The 13,978-nt window shown below is 33.8% G+C and overlaps 1 protein-coding gene across 1 annotated transcript; it reads left to right on the forward strand.

Moving 5' to 3' along the window:
* The first annotated feature begins 9,290 nt into the window (after positions 1-9,290).
* LOC126688938 (acetate--CoA ligase CCL3) lies at positions 9,291-13,627 on the forward strand. The gene is made up of 3 exons (XM_050383881.1): positions 9,291-9,590; positions 11,645-12,232; positions 12,512-13,627. The coding sequence occupies exons 1-3, from the start codon at positions 9,381-9,383 to the stop codon at positions 13,406-13,408; spliced, it is 1,695 nt and encodes a 564-aa protein (XP_050239838.1). The 5' UTR covers positions 9,291-9,380; the 3' UTR covers positions 13,409-13,627.
* Positions 13,628-13,978: the final 351 nt, after the last annotated feature.

Below are 13,978 nucleotides of genomic sequence, written 5' to 3' on the forward strand. Positions count from 1 at the left end.
TCTATTAAGTTTGATCGGATTTGACCAACTTTAACTGCGCCTTTCTCTAAATCCAACCGTTTAATTGTGACCATAATTTACCAGAATGAACATTTCATTACACTCTTCAAATCCAACAGTTAGATTTCAAATCTAAGAATGGCACGTGATGGACATGTGTTGTGTACTTATATGGCTATATATATTCTCCCATCTATTAAATTTGATCGGGTTTGACCAATTTTGACTAAACTTTGATTGCGCATTTCTCTAAATCCATCCGTTTAATTGTGACCATAATTTACCAGAATTAATCTTTCATTACACTTTTCAAATCCAATGGTTAGATTTCAAATCTAAGTATGGTGCGTGATGGACATGTGTTGTATACTTATATGACTATGTTCTCTCAATCTGACCATTCAATTGGTCTCAAAATTTACCAACACCAATATGTCACCATACTCTTCCATCCTAATAATCAAGATTTAAATATGAATTTCACCAAGTCCAATAGTATTGGGACCATCTATTAAGTTTGATCGGGTTTGACCAATTTTGACTAAACTTTGACCACACTTTTCTCTAAATCCAATCGTTTAATTGTGACCATAATTTACTAGAATGAACCTTTCATTACACTCTTCAAATCCAACGTTTATATATTAAATCTAAGAATGGTACGTGAGGGACATGTGTTGTGTACGTATATGGCTATATATATTCTCTCAATCTGATCATCCAATTGGTTTCAAATTTCACCAACATCAATATATCATCGTACTCTTTAATTCTAATAATTAAGATTTGAATATGAATTTCACCAAGTCCAGTGATATCGGGACCATCTATTAAGTTTGATCTGGTTTGACCAACTTTGACTAAACTTTGACCATGCATTTCTCTAAATCCAATCGTTTGATTGTGACTATAATTTTTTACCATAATTTGAATTGTGTTAATTAATTTGTGTTTTTTTGGTTTTGAGATTTGTTTCAACTATACTGTTAACAATATGACCCCACATATCTTGTGGTCTTGTAGAAGCGGCCACAGATTTGCACAATGGTGTTGTCTTTGTTTGTTTGTTTATTTATTTATTAATATTTGAATATATTGAAGGGGTGTGTGATCATGTGTGTTAATACCTACTCTCTTCTGTGAAATTATGTAAAAAAAGCCTGATGCGGTATCATTTGACTAAAGACGGTAAATTCCTATGTTTACACCATATCCTTATTAAATTTAGTCTCTATATAAAAACAAAAAGCTTATTTATGAAAGTTTTTTTTTTTGTTTGAGAAATGAAAGTTCAAGAGCCTAAAATGTGGCACGCACCTAAAAAGGAGAATTGAAATTTCCTCATGATTTTCTCTCTCTTCCTCTAATTTAACCTACCCATGGTCCCCCCTTGAAATTCTTTTTCCATTGCTGGGATTGGAGAAGAAGGTTGTCTTTGGAAAAATTCCAAACCCTGCAAATTTAAACATGACATTTGATGGTTCTCAAGTCTGTGGGAGTTCCCCATCAAAAAAAAAAAAAAAAGTCTGTGGGAGTTCAAGTGGCTCTTAGCAGCCAAGAGGATACACAAATGTATATTGAATTCCCTTTATAAACCTGCTAGGGACCACCTTTATTTATTATTATAGATTTTAATAATGAAGTGTTATTTGGGTTTTAATGAATAATCATTGTGCAAAAACAAAGGAGAGACAAAATCCCACTGTGCAAGAGTGCTAGATTCAACCCCCTTGCTCGCTGTCAGTCTGTGACACATCACACATGTATCAAGCAGTAGTACACACTGCACAGGAAAAGAAAAAGATCGCCACAAACCCCCGACACGGATATTAGTAGTAATTGACGGGGTGGATCAGGACAAAAAAAAAATCTTGTAACACTGTACCAAAACTATTAATTGGCAGTTTGAATCCCACGTTTTGCGTTTTACCTAGAGTATAGGTAAATAAACAGTATTTTGAGTGTGAGTAGTAATTTAAAAATTATTTTTTTATTATTTTTAATAAAATAAGAGGCATTAAAACATATCCGATAAAAATTTTCATAATAAATTTGAGTGGTGTATAAAGCATTAGATTATTGATTGTTACATAAATGGGCTTGGTTAACGGGTTCTTTAGAATATTTGTTAATAAATAATTTTACGGTGATTTTGAAATCACTTTAATAAGAAATGTAAAATGTTGTAAAAAAAAAAATCAGTTGTTTATTTTTTTTTAATAAAAGTTTCTAAATATATTTTTTAAACCAATGCTCTTTAGGATATTTGTTAACTTTTTTTCATATAAAATTAGTCGTGCAGTCTCCTACCTTTTTTTAGTGCTCAAGTGCACTCGGTCAAAACTTCAGCACTCAAAATTATTTAGTTTTATACAAATAAATTTTTTTTATCTCATTTTTTTTGTTCTACTTTATACTTCAGTAATCACAACTTTCTATATTTACTATTGATTTTTTTTTTTTTCCATTTTAAACCATGGTTATTTTATAAAGAATGGAAAAAAAATGTAATAAGTTATGATTGATGGACCATAAAACACTAGCCTCTGAGCACAAATGCTCTTCTTTTCTTTTTTTTGGGTAAAATTTAATAATTTGCATTCATTATAATTTTAATTAGTAGCTTACTATATTTTTCAATCATAAAAATACTTAGGGATGTGATAAGTGTTATGTGTTTGTGGGTGAAATAATTTTTTCATCATACCACTTAGGTATTTTTGTGATTGGAAAATGTAATAATGTCAAATTATAATTGATGCAAATTATTAAACATTACAAAAAAAAAAAAAAAGAGCTTTATGTGCGTGTTCAAAGGCTAGTACAGATAATGTCCTAATTTTTGACAACTTTAAAGTCCATGACTTGAAAGCCAACTTTGAGTTCACGGCTTAAAATCGACTTATAGATAGGTAATAGAATATGAAGGGGTAAAAAATAGCATGACGAACCTTCGCTACATTGGGCCTGACGGATCCTAGCCCATGGGCTGGCAATAGGTGAGAGCACAGGGCCTAGTATGACCTAAAATACTTGTTACACACGTTTGAAATCCGGTAGAATCCCAAAGGAAATCAGAATCCTAGTAGAAGGATAATTCTGGAAGATACGCGCCCAATGAAAGATCCACTCTACAAGGAAATGTTTTGCCCATCACGTTTGGGATTACTCAAGTAGAGTCCTATAAGGAAAATACTTCTACATCAAGGAAGAAAGACCAACCTTCTACTACTATAAAAGCCCCAATACCCTCACAAATCAAGGTACACATAATTTCCCCTTCTCTAGCACTCTAGAGTTGAGAATAGTTCTAACTTGACTTTCGGAGGGTATTTGGTCGGCACCACACCAGTGCCCTCCGCTAGATCACTTCTTTCTTCTTGCAGGTTGTTAGTTTAAACGAGCAAGGATCGTACAGCTCACTGGTGATTTTACGGCATCATCAGAATATATTTTTTTTAGTAGATAATAATACTTATTAGAACATAAATATAGGTATAGATAAAAAGTGGGGTAAATATTTTATTTTTATTTTATTTTTTGTTTGTACAATAAAATTATTTGCTCACCCCTATTATTCACCATAAGGGAAAAGAGGGGGGGAAAAAACAATTTCCCTTTTCTTAGTCAAGGATAAGGAAGCTTTCATCCACGATCTCTGACTGACGCAACGTCACATTTATATAAAAGAGGAATTCAACTTTTCTACGAAATTCTTTAAAAACTATGCAATGCCTAAATTTTTTTTATTTAATTTTTTAATGGAAACAATGCCTCAAAGAGAAACTCAACTTTTCTACGAAATTCCTTAAAAACTATGCAATGCCTACATTTTTTAATGGAAATAATGCCTGCTAAAATCTATAAAAATGATACGGTTGCCCAAATATGTGGACCTGAGCTGGTAGTGTCACTTTCCATGTGCATCCATCACATGAACGGTATTAAACAAAGACCATCGAAATAAATACGTCAGGTTTATTTTGAAGCGAAAAAAAAAAAAAAAAAGTCACGTTTATTTGGAAAAACACTAAAATTATTTTCTATTTAAAAGATTTATCACAAATTGAAATAATAATAAATACAATTGATAGTTCACTAATAAAGAAATAATTAAAAATTTTAATTACTTCTATCTTTGATCTAAAAAAAAAGATAAATTGCAAATTATATTCCTAAAGTTTGGGGGTGTTTGAATTTTACATCTTGAAGTTTCAGAATTTGGAATTTATCCCTAAAGTTTGGGGGTATTCAGATTTTATAGACGTTTAAGAATTTGGATTTTATTTCATAAAGTTTGAGGGAGTTTGAATTTTACACCCCAAATTCTAAAACTTTAGGGTGTAAAATTCAAACACTTCTAAACTTTAGGGAGTAAAATCCAAACACTCCTAAAATTTAGGGAGTTAAATTCAAATTTTGAAACGTTAGAGTGTAAAATCCAAACATTCCCAAACTTCAGGGGGTAAAATCCAAATTCTGAAATTTTAAAGTATAAAATCCAAACACCCAAAAACTTTAGGGATATAATTTACAATTAACCTTATTGATTGATGTTAGCGTTGTGGATTAGTAAAATTAATTGGTAGAGTTTCTAATTATTGAATAAGAGATTTGGTTTTGAAATCCATAGACACAAAAAATCAATTGGTATTGTGACAACCATAAAGGGTAATTATGGTGAAAAAAAATGGCATAAGTTCAAATCCTATAAAATATAATACCAAATGGATAGAGTTTACCTTTAAACTAGTTTTGATGAAAATTCCTTTAACCCACTACATGACAACATAAACAATCATCAACATGTGTTTTTAGTCAAAAAACTTTCTTCTTTTTGATGAGATTTAGTCAAATAATTTATTTAATGAGTTGTGTAACTTGTTTAAATAATTCATTGAATCATGTGATTTAATACATGAATGGTTTATGAAGGATACAACAAAATCTCACTATGTTTTTCACATAAGTTGAGGTGTCTGCTTGCCATAGGTCAAAATAAAATTCAATAAAAATTATATTGAGACCTACCAAAACTCAAAACAAGGGTGTTGTGAAACTAGATTTTTTATGTATGAATTGCCACATAATAGGTTGGAAGTAATTTCTTCAAACTTGAAATAAAACTTTGTCCAAAAAAAGAATGTGATGCTATAGTTTTCCATAAACTCGAGAAATTATTATGTGCTGTCAGAGAATAGAACGATAATGGAGTGAATTCATTTCAAGATTAAGATTTTATTTCTTAGACATGGTTTATAGATTTATAGTGTCACTTCATAATTTCTAATAAATTTATTTATAATTTCAAGTATATTTTTATTAATGAAAAATGTTTTACTAAAAAATTGTATATTTTATAGAGTGGGGCAAGGCTTCGTGGGGTCCCAAGGTGCGGAGATAGGACAAAAAAATTTTCTACGTCGTACAGGGCGGGGCAGCGATAGGATAAGACAAAACCATGCGAAACGGGGGCAAAGATCCCATCTTTCGGCCCTTCCCCGCCTCGTTGCCATCCCTAGCAACGTGACATTTATATCAAAGAGAAATTCAACTTTTCTACAAAATTCCTTAAAAACTATGCAATGCCAAAAATATTTTTTTAAAAAAAAAATTATGGAAACTGTAAGGACCCGTTTCACAGCCTAAGCCCAAGTTGTAGGATCTTGGCCCAGTGAGCCCATTACAATGAATTTGTAGAGAGTGGGTTAAAGAATTAGGCTTTAATGAGTTGGACAACGGCTAGTACTGAATTAAATGACAATCAAACACAAATAAGAGGTTCTAATATCAATGAACTTGCTGTCCGAGGAGGTCACACTTCTATAAATTGATTACAATTGGGTACAAGAACAATTTAGATTGTTACAGTGTTCTCACTCTCTTTTTTCTGATCTTTTTCTCATGGAGGGTCTCTCACATTATATAGCTCCCTTTGTGCCATCTTGATCCTACAATTGTTGATCATCTGAGCCCTTACTTGAGTACCTGTCCCATCAGAGACTCTCTTTGGCTTTCTGTGAGTTATGGTAGTCAAGGCAACACTGTTCAGAGGTCTTCTCCACATAAATGTGGCCAGAGTAGCTGCAGTGCATTTAATGTGGTGGTAGCAGCTTTCCCTTAGATATTTTCGGGTTTCCTTCCTTCTCGTATGTTCATGAGGCACATCCCTATTATTGGAGCTTCTTAGAGGGTCACTCTAATTGTTAGAATGCATACTCGAGCAACATTCATCATGTCCGAGAAGAAGTTCCTCCTCGGACCGCCTTCCATTCATTCCTTACTCATGAGACTTTAAATTGGAAACCCTTATAACTATTTGTCCCTCCTCGGATCATTCAACGTCTTCGGACAAAGGTCAAGGCCCAATATATGATTTTGAGCCCATATCCCTACAGAAACAATGCCTAAAATCTATAAAAATGATACGATTGTCCAAATATGTGTACCTGAGTTGGTAGTGTCACTTTCCATGTGCATCCATCACATGAACGGTATAATTCTAAAAAAAAAAAAAAAAAAAAAAAGACCATCGAAATAAATAGTCAGGTTTTTATTTGGAAAAATACTAAAATTATTTTCTATTTAAAAGATTTATTACAAATTGAAATAATAATAAATATTTTTTTATGAGAAATAAATATGATTGATAGTTCACTAATAAAGTAATAATTAAATTTTTTAATTACTTCTATCTTTGATCTAAAAAAAAAAGAGAAACTTATGTATATTGAGTGATATTACTATTATAGATTCTAGTAAACTTAATTGGTAGAGTCTCTAATTATTGAATAAAAGATTTAGTTTTGAAATCCATAAACACAAAAAATTAATTGATATTGTGACAACCATAAAGGGTAATTATGGTTGAAAAAAAAGGTATAGGTTCAAATCCTATAAAATATATCAAGTGGATAGAGTTTTCTTTTAAACTAGTTTTGATGAAAATTCCTTTAACCCACTATGTGACAACATAAACAATCATTAACATGCGCTTTTAGTCAAATAATTTATTTAATAAGTCATGTAACTTGTTTAAATAATTCGTTAAATCATGTGATCTAACACATGAATGGTTTATGAAGGATACAACAAAATCTCATTACATTTTTCACATAAGTTGAGGTGTCAGCTCATCATAAGTCAAAATAAAACTCAATAAAAATTATATTAAGACCTACCAAAACTCAAAATAAGGGTGTTGTGAAACTAGATTTTTTCTGTGTGAATCGCCACATAATAAGTTGGAAGTGATTTCTTCAAACTTGAAGTAAAACTTTGTCCCAAACAAATAATGTGACGCTATAGCTTTCCATAAACTCGAGAAATTATTATGTGTTATCAGAGAATAGAAAGATAATGGAGTGAATTTGTTTCAAGATTAAGATTTTATAACTTAGATATGGTTTACTGAACCATAAATGATAAAATCAAGGACGGAGACATTCATGGACTTTGGGGGGCAGGGAAATGGCTCCCATTATTATTATTTTTTATTTTTAAAAAATATTAGTATATATATAGGCAGTGATTTTATCAATTTCGTTTAATAAAATTACACCTTGCCACCTAAACAATATTATTGATCATTTTTTACTGGTTCGTATCTTGTCTCACAACTTACATCACTTTTTAACTTACCAATAACTACTCACTACATAAACAATTTGTAAAAAAATTTGAAACTTTAGTATTTTCCTCATTTTATAAGCCATAAAAAATTTATAGATTTAAAATCTAAAAAAAATATATAAGCCCAAAATAATTATCCTAACAACAAAAATTATTAATAGTAAAGCTAAAAAAATTAGGCACAATCAACTAATTTTATCCAAAATAAACAACCCAACGATTTTTAAAACATTTTAAAACAAAACAATTTTATCCTTACTCAACACTTGATGCATGCATTAGCAACTAAGGATGCGTTTGTTTTGCCTTCAAATGATTTCAGGAAATCATTTCATACCAGCCTTTCTGTTTGGTAGTTACAGAAAATTGGGTCAAACGGAATTCATTTTCCACGTTGACTGTAAAATACCCTGCCTCACCCGTAATTCATTTTCAGGTTTTATTTTACCTTCAAATGATTTCCATCTCAGGAAAATAGAAGAGAGAGAGAGAAATAGCAAGGAGATCGCACCAGAAGCACTGGTCTCGTCGCACCCAGCACCGGCCCCAACCTTAGATCGCACCGGTCTCGTCACACCCTAGCACCGGCGAGATTGCGCTGCCTGAAGCACCATCGAGATTGCATCGCCTATAGCACCATCGAGATCGCACCCTAGCACCGGCGAGATCGCACCCATAGTCGTTGCTGGAAGCTCATCAGCGTCGCAATTGTAGATCGTCACCCCCCAAGACCGATCAACCCAAAACCGGTCTCGTCCTTGACCCACCCAAGACCAAGCTCGTTCTCAACACCAAAACCTACCTGATTTGGCTGCCGCTGTCCTCCTTCCACTCTAATCTCTCTCTTTCCCGATCTATCTCTCTGTCCCTCACTCTGTCACTCTTTCTCCCTTCGATTTCACTCTTTCTTCCTCTCCCTCAATGTTTTTATTTTGATTTTTGGTTGTGTTAAGTGTATATTTTGAAATTTTTTGTAATAAAATTTGTTTGGATGCTGAGAAAATGTGAAAAATTTATACGAAAATAGCATTTTTAGAATGTTACCAAACATCGAAAATTATTTTCCGGATTATTTTCTATTGCAAAACCAAACACTCGGATTTCATTTTCCTTATGAGAATTCACTTTCCCCAGTATTCATTTTATATTTAGAATTCGATTTACATTGAACCAAACGCAGCCTAAGTAGTAATATAGCCAGAGGCTAAAGCCGCTACACATAGCCAGTAGTAAAGCTACCTCCCTTAACTTCAAGTCCTAAATCGATAAATCCATCCTTGGATAATATAGATTCGTTTAAATGGAACTTATTTGAATCCATAGAGTACAACAGATAAGTACTGAAAAAATTATCTCTTGATCACCTTATTTAGCGTTAGATGGTCCTATAAATATTAAGAAAATGTGTGAAAATGAGTTGCAGTAAAAAGTTGTGTAGACACAGTCAAATTTCATTATCTTAAAAAAAAAAAAAAAAAAGAAGAAAAGTGGTGGAATGGTGATTTTAGTACGTGGCGGAACTTTCGTGCAAAAATGTCCAAACCAACAGGTCCCACATTTCAGCTGACTGAGAGCCGTAGGATTAGATCAGACCCATGCACTAGCACATTCCTCGAGCTCCTATATAAACCTTCACAAGCTTTCGACAAAATCAACTACTTCTCGTAACTAAGAAAAGTAGTACGAAGGCGAAGAGAGAAGAGGAAGAGAGAGAGAGAGAGAGAGAGAGAGAGAGAGTGGTGGCGGTGATGGGTCAAGACATAGACGATTTGCCAAAAAATGCAGCCAACTTCACAGCTTTGACACCGCTTTGGTTTTTGGACAGAGCTGCTTTGGCTCACCCCGACAAAACTTCACTCCTCCATGGATCTCTACGCTACACGTGGCGTGACACTTACAACCGTTGCCGTCGATTGGCCTCTTCTCTCTCTAAACACTCCGTCGGCCTCGGTTCCACGGTACACACTTTTGTTGTTATTATTGCATGCTATATAGCTAGCTGTCTCTCTGTTTGGTTCCTTAGAAAAAAAGAGATAGGAAAAATTATTGCTTTGATGTTTTTCATGTTGCTGTGAATATTCTAGAAATGAAAAGGTCAAATTTTAGATATTATTAAATTTTTTTTTTGGGCTAATCCAGTCTGAAATAAATAAATACATGGTCATATTAGTTTGTGCGACTAGTTGTCTATTATTAGATGTCATGTTCGGTTGATAAAATCAAACTTTGGTTGAATTTTTAGTGTTATCACTTTTTTATTAGATTTTTTTGCTTTGGACTTTCTTTCTTTTTGAGATTATAGCTTGATTTAAGCAAGTATGGATGATATTGTGAAATCCAGAACTCTAAATCTGGATTAGCAAGTTTCTACTTTAATGGAATATTATAGGAAATTTTAAATATCACTTTAATTGGAAATCAAAAAAATTGTTTAAAAATCAGTTTTTTTATTTTTATTTTATTTTATTTAGTTTTTAAAAATATATATATTTTTAAAATAGTAATACTTTTTAGAACAAGCGAACACAAGATTAGTATATAGAGTTTTTTAAACAAGCCTATAATATTTTTTAAATCAATGCTTTTAAGATATAACACTGTCTTTTATGGTTTGTGCTATATTCGATTTGGGATGTTACAAATTATGGTCCACTTTAGAAAGTCATTTAATAAGTTTGGTAATCGGAAAAAATGCTAAAAGCTATTGCTAAATTTACTACAAAAAAGCTGATAAAAGTTGCGTGGCAATGAATTTGATTAGTGCGACCTTAATAACATAATAAATAAATTTCTTAATTACCTTTAGCCTAAAATATTTATTTTGGTCTTTAACTTTACCAAAAGTTTGTTTTTGTCCTAAATTATTGAAAAAAACTCTTGACAAAGTTTAGGGATAAAAAGAAGATTTTAGCCTTATTTTTATTTTATATTTTATATTTAAAAGTTGACATGTAAGCTTTTGAAGTTTATGTAGTGAAATTTGCAATATATTTATACTCTCCTGGTTTGTATTGTACATATAGTATTTTCCTTTCAAGTATCATAAATCCATGATACCCTTGAAGACCTATGCTTAAAGTACATGGAGCAATGCAAACATTTCACAATGGGTAATGGGTATTGCTCCAAGTGTATTGAATAATATTTTCTAGTGATGAGACAGAGCCGATCCAATGCTTATTGAAACATTGGAAATAATCAGGTTCTAATGGGCCTTAATTTCAAAAAGATGTGAGATTTTTTTAATTGCTGTTTGCATTGTGTGTATTAAAATACAGAGTTCATAAGATTCTCAAGAACAGTCTATTTCCTGAGTAACATGTGCTACACAAGAATATGAATTTTCAATGAAATTGTGGTCTTAATTCTGTTCCTATAATTATATATAAGCACATGGGGAACATATTGAAATGTACATTATATATGCTAGTCTAGCCAGTGGTCCTGAGTCTAATATGAAATCTTTCAATTAGACCCCTTATTATTAGTCACCTTGCTACAAGTATATGGCATTACCTGCAGTATCTGCATGTGTTAAGAAGAGCAGTTTGAAACAAGTGCAATATGACTGTCAATTTTCAAGAGCATCATTTATAGTGAAAAGAAACAAAAATGAAGACTTTATGGTGATCTGTAAAAAAATTACCTAACATACTTGTTCCTCATGTTTCTTTTGTACTGATCTTGCTTAAACTCATTAACATGTCTCTTAATTGTTGAGGTTTTTGCTTCCTGCATTTGCTTTCTTGTTTCATGGTTATACAAAGCTACTTGTACCTGGGATACTTAATTCCCTGCCTGTCATGGTCTTGCTAGAAATTTTAGAATCATTGGTTATGTTGATAGTTTTTATTTTGTTAACATCTTAGTTACATGAATTGTCTGGATGGTTTTGATGCATGTGTTTTGAAATGTTAAGGGTTCTGCTCCCATGGCCTTTATCTTCTACTTCTTTATGTTGCATAAGAGCTAGAACACATGTTAATTTTATCTGTCTGAGGTTTGCTAATAGGTAGCCGTAATTGCACCAAATGTCCCAGCCCTGTATGAAGCTCATTTTGGAATTCCAATGGCTGGAGCTGTTCTAAATGCTGTAAATATTCGTCTAAATGCATCAACCATTGGTTTCCTTCTTGGTCATTCATTAGCTGCAGTAGTGATGGTGGATCAAGAGTTTTTTGGCTTAGCAGAAGAAGCTTTGAAAATCTGGGCAGAGAAAAGCAGAAGTTTCAAGCCTCCACTTCTGATTGTCATAGGTGACAAAAACTGTGACCCCAATGGACTCAAATACGCTTTAGGAAGAGGGGCTATTGAATATGAGAAATTCCTGGAAGCTGGTGATCCTGAGTTTGCTTGGAAACCACCAGAGGACGAGTGGCAGAGCATTTCTTTGGGTTATACATCTGGTACTACTGCTAGTCCTAAGGGGGTGGTGTTACATCACAGGGGGGCATATATCATGGCTATGAGTAATCCTCTTATCTGGGAGATGAATGACAGACCTGTATACCTATGGACTCTGCCCATGTTCCATTGCAATGGTTGGTGTTTCCCTTGGACTCTTGCTGCTATTTGTGCAACAAGCATATGCCTTCGCCAGGTAAATAGTTGGGTTTGTAATTGCTTAACATATTTACTTTTGTCTGAAAGAAATTATACAATGACAACAACCAAGCTGCAGTCCCAGAAAATTGGGGTCAGATATGGCTTCTCAATAGACTAGTTAGGGTCAACCACATGTATTTTTTTCCCGCCATTCTTTTCTATCCGAAGTTTGAAAGAAATTATGCAATCTTCATTATGTAATCTGAACCCTTAATACCTTGCTTGTTGATTTTAATAGATATGAATGATCTTCATGATGTTTTTTGTGTTTCAGGTTAGGGCTAAGGAAATCTATTCAGCCATAGCCAAACATGGCGTGACACACTTTTGTGCTGCTCCTGTAGTTCTCAACAGCATAGTTAATGCTCCACCTGAAGAAACTATCCTTCCCCTCCCTCGTACTGTTCATGTAATGACAGCTGGTGCAGCCCCTCCCCCTTCTGTCCTCCTTTCAATGACTGAAAAAGGCTTCCGTGTCACACACACTTATGGTCTCTCAGAAACCTATGGCCCCTCCACTGTTTGTGTGTGGAAGCCTGAGTGGGACTCACTACCCCCTGTAACCCAAGCCCGTCTAAATGCACGCCAAGGTGTTCGGTATGTTGGTTTAGAGTGCGTAGATGTTGTCGACTCTAAAACAATGCAACCTGTTCCTGCTGATGGAACTACAGTTGGGGAGATAGTATTCCGGGGTAATATTGTGATGAAGGGCTACTTAAAGAACCCAAAAGCAAATGAGGAGGCTTTTGCAAATGGGTGGTACCATTCGGGAGATCTTGCTGTAAAGCATCAAGATGGATATATAGAAATTAAAGATAGGGCCAAAGACATCATTATATCTGGAGGTGAAAACATCAGTAGTGTGGAGGTAGAAAATGCTTTATACTTGCACCCAGCAATTTTTGAGGTATCAGTGGTGGCAAGGCCGGATGAGAGGTGGGGTGAGTCTCCTTGTGCTTTTGTGACATTGAAGCCTAATGTAGATAAATCGGATGAGCAGCGTTTGGCAAAAGATATACTAACGTTCTGCAAATCTAAGTTGCCTGCTTATTGGATACCAAAGTCGGTTATATTTGGACCATTACCAAAGACAGCTACTGGGAAGATACAGAAGCATTTGCTGAGGGCCAAGGTAAAAGAGATGGGGCCTGTCAGGAATAGTAAGCTATAGCTCTTGATGGTGACTGTAGAAAGAAAGAAGAATAAGAGACTGCCTTTCAGTTCTTAACATGTTTTTCTTTTGATGGTTTGTACTTGTTGCATCCAATCCTACAATCTCTTTGTTTCTATTTGTAAGTGCCATATGTTGTGCTGGCAGATTGTAAGAAATTAGCTGGTTATTCAGCAAAACATTATCCTAATCTGGTACTGTAATAACTTTGAAGACTTCCATGATGGGTATTAAAAAAAAACATTATTGCATACTGTTGGAACAAAACTTCCTCACACGGTTAGCACCAAGGTTTCCATTCACTTGGCCATTGAAAATAAAGCCACATTGTCTAAGCTTGATGTAAGGGCATTGCCAGTTAGTTATGCAGTGAAAATAGTTACTGCTGGACTTGTTGAGTCTTCAATTTCCTTACTTCTTGCTATTAATGGTTCTAGCCTCACACAGCTCCCATATGGGAAGGGCAGGGATGGGTTTGGGCCCCCGTGAAGCAGAGAGGGCAGCCAAATTGTGCTAGTCCGTTTGCCTCAGTTTCTTTTATTTTTTGTTTTGTTTTGTTTTGTTTTTTTA

Source organism: Quercus robur, chromosome 6 (genome assembly GCF_932294415.1).
Source record: "Quercus robur chromosome 6, dhQueRobu3.1, whole genome shotgun sequence".
NCBI lineage: Eukaryota > Viridiplantae > Streptophyta > Magnoliopsida > Fagales > Fagaceae > Quercus > Quercus robur.